This window comes from Argiope bruennichi, chromosome 1 (genome assembly GCF_947563725.1).
Source record: "Argiope bruennichi chromosome 1, qqArgBrue1.1, whole genome shotgun sequence".
Lineage (NCBI taxonomy): Eukaryota > Metazoa > Arthropoda > Arachnida > Araneae > Araneidae > Argiope > Argiope bruennichi.
This window is the reverse complement of record NC_079151.1, coordinates 77,468,880-77,483,544: the sequence shown is the minus strand read 5'-3', so window position 1 is coordinate 77,483,544 and position 14,665 is coordinate 77,468,880. Positions and strand designations below refer to the sequence as shown.

General features: G+C 27.4%; 1 protein-coding gene across 3 annotated transcripts in view; it reads left to right on the top strand.

The window, feature by feature from the left end:
* LOC129977422 (INO80 complex subunit D-B-like) overlaps positions 1-12,715 on the top strand; it is a 29,328-nt gene extending 16,613 nt beyond the window's left edge. For all 3 annotated transcript variants that reach the window (XM_056090561.1, XM_056090560.1, XM_056090562.1), the window contains exons 4-12: positions 713-1,659; positions 2,324-2,423; positions 2,524-2,754; positions 3,196-3,296; positions 3,544-3,677; positions 6,914-7,118; positions 7,244-7,381; positions 9,850-9,987; positions 11,143-12,715. In XM_056090561.1, coding sequence (XP_055946536.1) covers positions 713-1,659; positions 2,324-2,423; positions 2,524-2,754; positions 3,196-3,296; positions 3,544-3,677; positions 6,914-7,118; positions 7,244-7,381; positions 9,850-9,987; positions 11,143-12,188 — 3,040 coding nt within the window. In that variant the 3' untranslated portion in view covers positions 12,189-12,715. The remainder of the gene's footprint in view (positions 1-712; positions 1,660-2,323; positions 2,424-2,523; positions 2,755-3,195; positions 3,297-3,543; positions 3,678-6,913; positions 7,119-7,243; positions 7,382-9,849; positions 9,988-11,142) is intronic.
* Positions 12,716-14,665: the final 1,950 nt, after the last annotated feature.

Genomic DNA, 14,665 nt, shown 5'->3' with positions numbered 1-14,665 from the left:
GTAATAGTTAATTACAATTAAAAAAATTATTTAAAAAATTTTAGAATTTTTTTCATTTTGAATAACATTTTTAAAAATTATCTAAATATTTTTTTCAAAGTGTAAGCTGTAATAACAGAAAACAAATATTCAATAAAAAAATGTTTCTCTCAAGGAATTTAAAAATCAAAATGGAAACTTATGAACAATAATGAGAAAAACAAACAAAAAAAAAACGAGAACAATATTGATTTAATTTAAAGTTAAAAGAAAACAAAAAACACAGATGCTTGCACTTGAACCCAGATGTAGTTGAATTGCAATGCGAGCACATTTAAAGCCACTTTTCGATAAAATCGCAACCAACTTTAAAGAGTACATTATCAATTTAATATGACAGATGATCAGTAGATCACCAAAAGTAGTGACTGATGATAAATTGATGCAATATGTGATAAAAATTCAATATAAGAAATATATAAATTATCTTGACTTGCATACGTTTGAAGACCAAAGTAATCTGTTATCTCCTAAATCTCAAGAAAGAGATAACATGACAGCTATTTTAATAAGCAATTTTATTTCAAATTTTCCATAAATTATTCTTTAATGATTAAATGTTTGTAGGCTGATGTTATTTTAGGTAGTTTATTTTTAACTTGAAGGTTTATTATAAAGGAGCTTCTACTATGATGATTTTGGTAGTAAACTTGTTATTTCTTACTCTTTTCAGATTTTGTAATAGTCACATGCAAGTTGCTGGGATGTTGCCAAAGAAAGAACGCAAGATTAAAAAGGAAAAGGAAAAAGAAGTTCTCCTATCTGTTGAAGGGAAGTTGAAATTTGCTGATCGATTGAAAGCTTTATTGACAAAAGAAAGTAGTGTATCGTGTAATGAAGACACTTATAATTCTGATGATCCTTATGCATTTCCAGATACTGTTTCTGAGAATGAAAATGGTTGCATTGGTTTTTCTGCAACTCCTATTCTTAGGACTGTTTGGAATAATTCTCAGAAAAGCTCACCAGATACTTCATCCTTAGATTCCCCGTCAAGATGTGAGCAACCTACAAAAATTACACTTTCCAATGATAGCAAATTAAAGAGCAATGCTCCTACTCTGTCACAAACTATGAACAGACTTCATGCTAAAATTGCACAAAATAAACTCCTTGATAAGCAAAAGAAAACTCAAGATTCTAGTCAAAGTAATGTACCCTTAATAAATTCCCAATTGCAAACAATAGGCAATGTAAAAAGTGATCCCTTGTCCCCCTTGGAAATTAATAGTATCAGTTCCGAATCTAATGAAGCTAAAAGAATCTCTGAAGCAATAAAAGATGAAATAGTTATTAAAATGGAACCTGTGGAAGATAATGGGCGATCTGAAGACTCTATAGTATCTAATTTTATATCTTCACCTAATCCACCATCAGTTGTTCAGGCTGATTCACGAATGTCATCTGGTGTGAATTCCTGTTCATCTGAAAAGTATTTCTGTGACCCTGATAAGTCTCCAGCGCCCAGTGATATTAGTTCTAAAGAAAAGCCTTTGATAGAGACAGTAAAGAAGGAAAAACCTGAAGCAGCAACGAATAGTAGAATTCCTATTGTGTTAAGAAAGTTGCATAGAATTTTCAAAAACAGAAAAAAGCAAAATAAATACATTTTTCCATCTGGTAAGTTAAAAAAAATATTTTTGTATCTAAATGTTTAAAAAAATTCCGTATTGTAATTCATTGAACTTTCATGTGCAATTGAAGCTGCAAAGCAATTACAAAGTATTGTGATCAAATGAATCTGTCTTCCTATTGAAAGATATATAGATTGGTCATAACTGTTTTAGTATGGCTAAAAATTGCTTGAGTTCCAATTATTCAAAGATTTTTTTTTGTTTGGTATTGTCATATCTTTAATGATTTTTTATCAGCATGATGAGGCCTATGAATAAAAATATTTGAATTGATATGCAGTTAAAAAAAATTATCAATTGAATAAAATAAAAATTTCATGTTTGTTCTGTGTTTCTTGGAACTCTAACTGCATTTTAAAAGTATTATATTTCTAGTTGCATTCTAGAGTCTTGTATTTCTAGTTGCATTCTGAAATCTGTTTTCTGTTGTTTATTATGTGTCATACTATAAGTGTAAATAAGATTTTATTTTTCTATAAGTTTTAAAATTGCAAATTCCATTCAAAGGGTAGAATTATTTTTTCTAGTAGGGAAAACTAGAGAAGAATTTTTCATTAGTACATTCTTTTCTTTTTCTATGTTTAAATGCCATTTTCATTTATGTATTTATAATAAATAAGTTCAATGTTTATGCATATTCATTCTTTCAGGTCTGTATTCATCTGAGAGTGACAGTAGTGATAGTGAGGATGAAGGTCACTTATTCAGTCAGTTATCTCGATTTTGTTCGTGGGATAGACAAAGTTCAAAGTAATTGAAACCGAAATATTTTATATTGTTTGAATAAATATATTTTACTGTATTGTTTTATGGAATTATTTTTGCAATAGTAAATTTTGTCTATTTGTAGTTCTTTACAAAATATGAAAGCGGATTCCCGAACATCTCAGCATGCTCAGTTGAAGACAGAACTCTTAAGAAATTACTATCAACTTTGTCGTTTGCATTCTCTTCAGAAGCAGGAAAGAGAACGACAGCGAGAAATTATCCAGCCACTTATAGAGGCAGCTCGAGCTTATCCTATGCAAGCAACTGAGATTTTATCCAATTACTTAAAAAATCCTCTGAAACAAAAGAAAATGTATGTTAATCTTAAACATATTGTTTACATGAAAAGTATTATAATTATTTATGTTATTTAAAAATGTTTTTTGAACATATATATACATATCGTTTTGATTCGTCTGAAAAAATTCTAAAAAAATCTCGTCATTTGTATAATTTTATAATGGAACAGTGGCATTTTTTTTTTTCATCTTAAATTTTATTGTGTTGTTTTTGTATGATAATGCACTATTTTGAATAATAATTTTTGTTACATATGATATACTGCTGATTGGAAAATAATAGTTGTTAGAAAAGTAAATTGTGGCTCAACATTATTAATTTTTAAAATTTGTGCTGAAAAAGGAGCTTAAAATTTTCCTTTTCAGTTTAACACTGATGTTTTAAAATATTAGTATTTTTGTAAAAGTATATAAATTGTTATTATATTTTATTTACAAATGCATATATATTTCAGTGATAAACCAATTACATCTACTAAGAAATTTTGTACTTTTAAACGAGATGAAGTTGCTTGTCCCAATCCTGCTCTTCCGTATACTTGGCATTGCAAGAAACGTATCCTTTAAAAAAATTTTGATTTCCAAGTCATGTGTAATGTTGTGCTCATTAAATGCTGTTTCAGAAAGGAAATTAAAAAAAAAAATTCTAATTTTAATAGCTATTTATATAAATCTAGTACCTACTATTTTAAAATTATTCTGATTTGTTTCAGTTTGTTTCTTAATGATTTCAACTTCTTAAATATGTAATAATATCATTTTTTTAAACTTCAGTTTTCGTTATTCACCTTAAATCTTCACAGACATCACTTACAATGTTGACCAGCTTTTATTTGAACATTGCACTGCTAAATTTGCCGATAATACTCAGTGTTGTGTTCCTGTATTTGATGTTTGTCATGAACTTCCTTTGTGTTTTGAACATGCTAAAAAAAGGGTAAGTATTTTATTAAATATAAACTGCCAATGGTGATTTGGATTATTTATTAGTAAAAATTTAACTTAAATATTTTATGTAACTTGCTCTCAATGACCTTCCTTAGCAAAAGTTTCTAAATTTCAATTTTTCATAAACATTTAACGCTGTACTATTTTAGAAGCCTTGTGCCATTCCTTATTTAATACTTCTCCCTAATTGCCCATCATATCTCCAAATTTGAATTGAAAGAGAAAAGAAGGAATTTCAATTAATTCAATAGCTTTCTTGCTGAAATTAAATGAATTCATTAAAAAAAATTTTTTTTAAGATTGAAAGTAGAGTATAATTCATCATTGATGTTTTGTATGCACATTTTTCTCTTTCATAGTTTACATTATAATGGTGTATAGAATTATTCACTTAAAATTCTTCTGTTCCAAAAAAAAAAAAAAAAAAAAAAAAAAACCCAGCTTATGTAATATCCATTAAGAAAAATTCTGAGTAAAAATAAAAGCTATCTTCAGGTTATAATCAGTAATGCATTTTTATACACTCGGTTACTTTACAGAAAAAAGTAGCAGCATTTAAAAGTAAAGAAAAAACACACTATAACAGGGTTGCCACCCCACTTACAGGGAATTTAAAAATTGTCTTAGAATAACCTGGGAAAATACAGAGAATTTTATGTTTCCTAGTTACTTTTTCCCATTCAAATAATGCTGATCCCTAAAGATTGCAAGAATAAAAGATCGTAGTCATAGCTTCCAAAAATGAAAATACCATTTGTGATTGTATAATGCAGAAACTTACCTCTTTTCTTTCACCCCCTTTTTCACTGCATAGATAATTCTGGTTTCGATTTGTAAGACATTGCTCTTTTTAAATGATATTCCCAAATCGCAGCTAATAAGCATGTATGAGACCTTTGTCTGGTGATTAGCTTACCTACTGGGGTTTATTGAATGGTTTATTTATTATTTGAAAAACCATGAGCTTATTCAAAGTAGATTAAAGAATATTTTTAAATCAATGAACTGCTCAAAATCCATGTGTAATGCAAATTGGACAAATAAAAAAAAAAATCAATTCTGATTTTGATGAATGAGTTCAAGAATTTCCACTAAATGAATTTGTTGCGTACTGCTCACCATGTAAGAAGATCATAAGTTTAAGCTATATGGGGAACAGGCACTTACTAGTCATACCAAAAGTGGAAAACATACAAGACTCTGTGCCAGTTCAAAAGAATCATCATTAATGCTGGACTTAGTATCTAAAAGGTACAACACATCAAATCCGAAACCGTCAAATTCAATGTCCGAAGATAATTTAATTTCAGACTTTTGAGTTCAAGAACAATAATTTAAAACTGAATTTTTATGGCATTAAAACTTGTGTCACATTTGTCCTCTAATTCTTTCAATGAGAGATCGAAAATACATTCACTTATGTTCGCTGAAAATGAAAGAGCCAAAAATGTACATTGGGCCATACAGAAATGCTGTACCTTATTTGTAACGTTTAGGTCCATCAGTTCCATGAAAAATCTGAAGAAATTGAACCTAAATATATGAATTGACAAAAATGAATAAATAATAATGATAAAAAAATCTTGCTTTATAAATTTTGTTGTTGTTTGTTTGTTTATTGACTATTAAATGATTTGTATCATGATAACAAAAATGTCTTGAGTTTTATTTCACCCAAGTCCTTAATTTTGTGTGACTTAAATTTAAAGAAGTAGTACATCCCCCACTCTTAATATTTAAATTTTGTCTTGCTAAATTCTAGATAGAAAATAAAAATAATTTTTTTTTCTGTATATAAATATAAACCTCCTTTAATAGGATAGTATTTTGAACAATGTTAAATTGTTGCTTCCTTTCCTTTGCTTGTTCCACTCCTTAAAACTATATTCCACGAGATCTATTCGCACATTTTTTCCAGATTTGAGTGGCAACCCTGTATGATAACTGTGTATGTTGCCTCGTGAAAAATACTTAAATTTGAAAACCATTTTTAAGCACCTTAAAAATGCTTACTTGTAAAGAAGGGTCTTATAGAGTACTGAGAAGTTTTTTGAGTAGTACAAAGGAAACTTAGTTTTGTTTCCCCAGCCATTGGGGGAAAAAAAATGTCCAGGTTTGTTTACCAAATTTGCAAGAAACAAAACTAACAAAATTGAAGAATTTAGAGAAGGGAAAAATTTAGAATTTTTAACATTTTAGATGGTAAAATTTAATTTAGTTATGCGTGATAAAATTAATGTAGTCATACCTGAAGTTGTTTATTTCTATTACTTTTGACTCAGTATATGAAACAGATGGTTACTAGACAGGCTCTCAATGTCATAAAAATCATGAATGGAGGCCTAATAGCAATGAATACTTCTTCCAAGCTTGATTTTTGAAACAAAAATTCATTTTTCTGATATGAAAAAACTCAGTATAAGATTTTTTTGAGATCAAACATTTCTCCAAAACATAAATTTATTTGCAAGGAACTGTAGAGCAGAAACTCTTTGAAAAAAAAAATGCTTTTAATAAAATCAAATCCATGGTAAACTAGTGTCAAATTAAGCTGTAAAAAAAAAAAAAAAAAAACTAGCAAAGTTGCAAAATTCCTTAGAAATTTTCATCTTCAAAAAGTGAAGTCTGTGGCTATAAAAATTCCACATCCAAATCTTATGTAACAAATGGACTGGTTTGTTATACCAAAGTGTATGATGTTAGAAAGCTGCCTGCGGTATTTTCTCAATAAAGTGTATTTATACGTTTAAATTTGTCCTAGACATTGTATTTCTTAAAATTATATGCTATTGATTTCTTATTTTCATAAATATTTAAATAATAATTTTAAAAAAAACCCAATTGAGATATAGTTTTGCTAAATTTTTAATACATTGATTATTTAATTCATAGTTTTTGCATGCTTTTCCTTTGTGCATTGTTATTTGACACTTTTTGGATTCCCTCTTTATTGCCTTCTGTTCAATCATCCCTGTACATGCAACAGGGCATCAGAATAACTGATTATGAAAAATCAATTTTTTGAAACTTTCATATTTAATGTTTTCCCTGAATGTTTTCATGCATGAATTGTCTGCTCACTTTTAAAAACATATATAAGTCTGATTTTTTGTCACTTGACAATAAGTAAATGTTATAAATATTCTTCATGATTTGACTTATTTTTATTGAAAACTAAGATTTTCAGATTCACTTACATAGTATTTATTTTCAATTTTCTTATAGGATAATTATGATAAAATGGCATCTGAGCCAAAGCCAAAGAAACCTAGGAAAAAACCAAAGCCATCTGCATTAACTAGGCCCCCTAAGCGAGGCAAGAAGAAAAAGAAGCCAAGTTCTGTCCGTCCCTCAACACCTCCTCCTCTTCCTCCTCCTCCTCCTCCAGTATTGCCTTCTGTATCGTTACCTTCTAACTGTCATCAAATAGGTATAAAACCTGGTATTCATTTGTGTCTTGCTTTTAATTATTGATATATAGAATAGAAATAGATTAAGTTGCAAATATTGCTAATTTTGAATAATTTGTTTGATTTGTTTAATCTTTTCTTTCAGAAATTCCGAATGTAAATTCATTTTCTAATGAAGATATCAAATCTGTAGAAGCTGTTTTGCCTGTTCCTGACTTAAATAAAGATATAAATGGTGATTTACATGGGGATTTGGAAAGTGATTTAGAGGATTTCTCTCCAGGTATATATTATTTTTTTATGTTTACTGATTACGATGGTCCAAAGAAGATAAGCATATATTGTAGATAACTTTACTCTTGATAAAATGAACAAAATATTCTGTTGCAAATCCAGAATTGCTTAATAATAAAATAAACTGCTTTTTGTTTTCACTCTTATGCTGTGATAGCTATACTGTATGATAAAATTTAAAGAATTGTTTGAGTGAAAAATTATGAATTAATTGAAAATATAATTAGATAAATTATCATATTGATACTGATAAATATGCAACTATAAAATTATTATTCTATAATATTTGTTTTTATTTTTATTATTAATTTCATTAGAATTAAATAGTACTAAAATTCAATCTATAGTTTTTAATTAAAAAAAAAAGTGCAGATATAAACAGTGAATTAATGAATATATAATTGTATCAGAAAACTCCATGAAAACATTTATTGTTTTTTTTATGAATGCTATTTAAAATGTAATTCTAATATCGATTGAATTTTACATTTTTAATTGTCTCAAATTCAGAATCTCCATTGGTCTGTTCTGAATACATCTTCTTTCCAAATAATGTTCTTACTCAGTTTTATTTTAGTGCAAGAATATCATTCAAAAATTAATATAATGGATGCTGAAATATTCTGAAATAAATATTATGAAATATTCTCAAAAAGATGCTTTAGAAGGATTTTGCCTCTTAAATGATGTAGAGACAATTTATTAATAGCTAGATAGCATACCCAGTTATTTTATATTTTATTGGCAAACATCTTTGTACTAACATTTCTTCATCTCACTCACTTGATTTTATATTCATTCACTTTTGGATCTAACAATAAGAATAATAAAAACCTGGCAACATTTAAAAAAAGAATTGTAACAAAACATTTGAACTGATACTGATGTGCGCAGATGTTATCTATTCGCTTAAATTTCTATAAATTCTTAATTTTGGGCATCAATATTTAATAAAATCATGATATTTTAAAACATCTACAGGTTCTTCGTGTTTTTTTTTATATATACTAAAATCAGCTCGTACATCATAAAATCCAACAAACCAATAATACTAGAACGACTGGTCTCTTCCACATAATGGCTGCTGATTGTATTGGGCATTCAACTATTCAGTCAGCATGTATATACATACTATCCAATGCCTACAGAATTTCTGTAGTTTCTGCGGAAATTAGATGAAAACTACAGAATTATGAACATATAATAATAAACTATGGGTAAATAAATTTACAAAAAAAACAGACATATATGAGAAACTGTAATATACCCTTAAAAAACTTTTTTCCCCCCGCATCTTCACTGACAGCAATGTGGATAACTGAAAATATTTTTTTCACGATTAGAAAAATAAAAAAGAAAACTTGAATCTTGTTCCAGGATGAATACAAAAAATCTGAAGTCGCTCTTCATAACACAAATGAATCAGGTGGTTTGTTATGATGCGAAACTGACCAACGATTACTTAAGAAAAGTAAAAATGTTTGCTTTTTAATGAAACAAAATTGTAAATATCTAATAAATAGTGTTAATTTATGTGATGAATAAAATCATGTTGTGTGATTTTTAAAATAATTATTTCATATATATATATATATATATATATATATATATATATATATATATATATATATATATATAGTCAATAATAATTGTTTTAAATAATTTTGAATAATACTTGAAAATAGTTATTTTAAGTGGTTAAAATTCTTGGAAATATTTATTCTTCAATAATATGTTGTATGTAATGTATATGTAAGAAGTACTATTGATGCCTGAGTTTCCAATGTTGGAAGGCATGTATATAAAATAGAAAACGCAGTATATATTATAACTATAACAGTAAATATATAAAACAGTTTATATATTACGAAATCTCATCCAAAATAGTGAAAAAAATCAACATGAAATATCCAAATGACATTCTGAGTTCCATATCTAAATCAACGAAGTTGTGTTAATTTTAAAAATTCATAGTTTCCTAAGGCATTCAAACAAAATTTGCCAAGTTTTGTCACTTTACTCAGTTTTCATCTTTAACTTCTGAAATAATGAATGAAAATTATATCAGGCTTGCAAAATCTCAAAACGAAGTAACTTTTACTTTGAGATTTGATTGTAAATACCATCATAGAAAGAATTTTTGTTGGTGATGGAGAGAAAAATGGAATTTAAAAGTATGCTAAGTGATTCAAAATGCAAGAAAGCTTTAACTATTTCCTGGAGGATCAGATGGCATGAGGAGAAAGCAAATGAAAACGAAATAAACAATAAGTGCTGATGCAAAATAAATTGTTTTAAAATAATATTGTTGTTGTAATAAATGTTGTAGCAATATTATCTCGCCTTTGTTTAACACTGGTGATATATAGAATGTACAGAATAATTACAAATATGTTTTATTGTATGCCAATTGAATCCCTTTTTTTCATGTTCTATTCATATGTATTTTGTTTCCAGGTGCTATTGAGAAAACTTTAGAACTGCCATTAGATACAGCTGAATTGGCAAATCAAGCTACAAAACTTTTAGAAGAACATGATTTTACTGATGTCTTAAATAAAATTCCAGATGATGCTTTTAATGATCTCTTTGTTGGTCAGTTTTTATATTTTGATTTTTATATTTATTTGCATTATTGTTGATATTCTAAACCATTTTTGATACCTCATAACAAATAAAATGCTTTTTTTTTATCTTTTGTACCTTGTAGGAAAAGTGCATGTTAATGAAGTTATTTTGCTCTTACTCAAATATGCTTTCATTAGTGATTGTATTTACAGGTACAAAAACATTAAATGAAGAACTTAAAAAATAATGCAAATAAAATGCGAAGTTAATGATCTCATAATTAATTTTTATTTATGTTTAGATTTATTTGCACACCTATGAACAAAACAATTTAAGCATTTAAAAAAAAAAAAAACTGCCTGTTACTTAATGCTAAAATAAAAATTGGGATTTGCAGATCTGATGAAAATGTGGACCAGAGGATGTACATCATTATTACAGATTTTGCAGCCTTATTCTATTCTAGATTGCATTGCTAGATCTGTACTTTATTCAGCATACAACTTTAGTCAGATCATTTCAGTGCTTTACAAATATTGTTTACATCAAAGAAGAATGTTTGACATTGTTTTTAGTATCTTTTTGTTTGCTTTTTTTCATACAGATTGTGTTAAAATTTTTTTTTAATTGTACATAATTAAGCATATTGAGGAGAAAGTGTCAGCACCAAATTTATCAAATTATTAAAATTTCCAAATTTTTATTGTTTTATAAACTGGAAAATATTCAGTGAAAATTTAAATTGCTTAGATAATATCCTTAAAACCAATATTCTTCTGTATAGCAAAAATTATAAAACAATAATATTAAAAAACCTTTTATAGATAGAAACTAGAATTTTTAAATGACAAATTGTCAAAAAGCTAAAATTAGAATTTCTTCCATTACTTCAAAAATGAATCAAAGCAAATAAGTTCCAAAATGATGGCACACTGACTATAAAATCTGGCTGGCATGTAACATATGTTAATCAAAAATTGTTTAGGAACTGTAATGACTAATGAGACAAAGCAAAAAAGTAACATTAAACATGTTCAAGTTAGTTGTAGAAGTAAAATGCAATTGTCTTATTAATAATAGGATAGCATGACATTAATAGGATAATGAACTTAACTTGTTTATTATGCTTAATACTTGTATTTTTACTGTGAAATTTTTTAATGTAAAATTTTTAATTTCCAGATACTAGAAATGGCGATTATATTCCTACTCGAGAAGAGACTGAAGAACTTGAAAGAGCTCTTGCTGCTGTTTCCAAAGACGTCCATTTAGCTAAAGAATCGCTTGCAAAATTATCATCTGCAACTACTGGACCTGATTTAGAAGAATTGGAACGTACAATAGAAATTCATGGCAGTTTATTGGGTGCTGAGAACTTGACAAGTGCAATTGATGAAAATTCCTTTGCAGATTTGCCCAATAACCATATGGATACATTAAATGTTATTTCTAGTAGCTTTTCTACAAGTGATTTAAATTCATTTACCCAGGCTCTTTCTGCAATGACTCCAGAAAGTCTAGACCAAACTAATCTTCCCTGTGTCACTGAGAGCTCTCTTATACCCAATTCTTTAAATGTACCTCTTACCAATTCAGAACTCCCTCATCCTGAAATGCTCAATGGTCATTCTGAAATCTTAGCTGGGCTTCATCCTCTACATGTAGACCCTACATTTTCAAGTAATCTTTTAAATACTTCTACGGGTCTCAGTCTTACACATCCAAGTACTGTTGATAATAAGCTTTTTACGAATGGATCTTTACTATCCACAATGTTTTATAACATTGGACAAGTATCTTCCAATACACCTCCTCCACAACCACAAACATTTACTGTGGCATCCATCTCTGGGAGCAATACCTCTGAAGAGGTAGGTCTTATGTCTAATTCTGGAGGCCTTAACAATTCAAACAATTGGCTGCTCAATTCACCAGATGTCCTGGCACAACTAGCTTATCAGAATGGTTTTCTTGTGGCATCACAGGGGAGTAATTCATCTTATGCTAATTCATTTATTGGAAAATACCCTGTGCAAGATATTGCCTCTGAGATGGCCTTAGGATCTAATGACTCTCCTTTGATGCCTCCCATTGGTTGTAATGCAGAAAATGTGATATGTGGAACAACTGAGCAGCCGATACACAATATAAGTATTTCCAATGGACCTGCACCATCTTTGCAGCAAACTAGTTCTGTGAAAGTAATTGTGCAGGAAGGAGCTTCCTAGCAGTTGCTTATGCTTAATGTACAGAATTCTGGCCGTACCATGTAGGAGAATGCATTTAGGTATACATTTGCACACTTCACTATCATAAGGTTGGAAGTTGAGGAAACTTTTGCTATCTTTACCTGCATTGGGCAGTTTTTTGGACGGGTATGTGTACCTTTAATAATGGCATCATGCTCAACTCTGCATACTGTGTTTTTCTTTATTGTAAAAATTCTCATATAACCATGTGAATTTGTCATTGGACTGTGTATAGTGTCGTCTCTTATGAAATTTTTTCATTTTTTTTTGTACAGATATTTGATGTTGTGTTTCTGTTTGATTCTACTTTATTTAATCTGCTTAGAATACTATTAAATTTTAGCAAACTTGCTTATCTCAGTGTTTTCATAAGTAGAATGTGTCTAATTAATTGATGTTTGATTAACTTTAAAATAATCGTGGTTTAACAATAATGTGCTATAAATGCTATTTTTTTCTCTACAAATCATTGCATGCTGTGTTCATCAGTTTTATGATGTCTTGAAATATACATGATCTTTATTCATTTTAATGATAAACAAACTTTTTTTTATTTTATCAGAATCTTTTTATTTAAAATATTAAAATAAAAGGTAATGTCTTCTGAATAAAGAATATTTTATAGAGCTTGTTGAATATATGTTTAGTGTTTTTTTTTTTTTTTCTTCTAACCATAACTAAACATCTGAAATATTACTAAATGTAAATTTTAAAAATATCAGATTTATTTTTTATTTGTAAAACTCCAATTAAAACATGAGATTTTACATTCGCTTAGCTGAAAAAATAAATAACTATAACCCCTGTAAGAATTATAATTTTCATTAATAATATTAAAAAAAAAACTTGTTTGTTACACTTGTTGCAAATTTATATGAACTTCTTTATGTGTTGTTAATTTATTTAAATTTGTAAATATATGTGGCTGTACTTGTGTTTGTAAATTGTTTTGTATTTTTAAACCAAAACTAGTGATAATGTTTGAACAAGCATTGCTTATGATTTTTTCCTTTAAAAAATCATTTGTATTGAAGTAATGAAAGTACTGTGATATAATGTTTGTGAAATGTTTATTCTTGTCCTTCATTTATTATTTTTTCTAGTTCTTGTTTTTAAATGATTTTGAATTTGTATTACTGTATGATAGAAATGGCTAATTTTACTATTTATTATTTTTTTTAATGAAAAATGCTTTTTTGTTATCTAAATTTTAAAAAAAAATAGATTTTTTTTTTTTTAATTAGATGGATTTTTCATATTAGAATCGCTTTTCCCCCTTCTTATTTTTCAAAAAAAAATTTTATCTTATGAATAAAGAATGGGTATTCATCCATGATAAAAATTTAACAAATGCAAAATTTAATCTTTATATAAAAATGTTGGTTCTTACAATAAGTAATATGTGTATATTTATTTTTTCTTATATTTGCTATTTCTTTTTTTTTTAAAGCTTTTTACAATAGTGGAGTTTGCTAACTTGCAGGTAATTCCATTATGTACTGCTTAGTTAAAATCTACTTCGAGTAGATTGACAGTATTATGGTGGGTTATGCTAAAAAGTATATCATCTTTAAGTATAAAGAATTAGAATATGATGAAAAAGTTTTAATAATGTAGCACAGTTTATTAAAAATCCATTTTAATTGTTTCATTTTTGAGTATATTGTGTCAACTTTATAGTAGAATAGAATAATATAAAAATTAGTTTGATATATCCACACAAAAAAAATATGCATATATGCATGATTGTTTGCTTATTTTTATTAAATCACTATTTTCTTTTTTGTGTATGAAATATCTTTAAAAGGATTGCCAAAATGAGTTTTAAATATTTAATGATTCTATATAAATTCTATAAGACTTGAAATTCCTACTTATATGTCAATTTCTTTCATTAGAACATAGATCTAACTAATTTGCATCGTTAACCATTATAATATTCTAAAGGTATTTTTAAATCTTTTTTTTATAAATCATGTATGCAACTTTAAGTGGAAAAAAGATGATAATCATTTTTTGGCATCAATTTTTGTGTAACTAATTAAATTTTGCAAATAAAAGTCCTTCTAATTGATTTACAAATTAAAAACTTTCAACTTATGTGGGTGCTTCTTCATTTGGACCAATAAAATTTATTAGATAATTGGAGAAATTCTTGTGCCTGGGTATTAATTTTGTACAAAGTAATCATTGATTCAAAATCCACATTAAAAAAAAATTATTTACCTTCATCTTAAGCATTACTTTAGAAGGAATTAAAAAGAATTAGAACCATTTGATTTCAAAATGCATTTTTTTTAATTAATGAATTACATTTGAATATCTTTACTCCAGAACTTTTTCTTTTCACCTAAACTTACATCTAAAAGTGAAATGAAAAATATCATCTGAATAACACAAGTTTATATTTATGGATGTGGTATTTATTATTTGTAATGTGTATTACTTTCTACCTG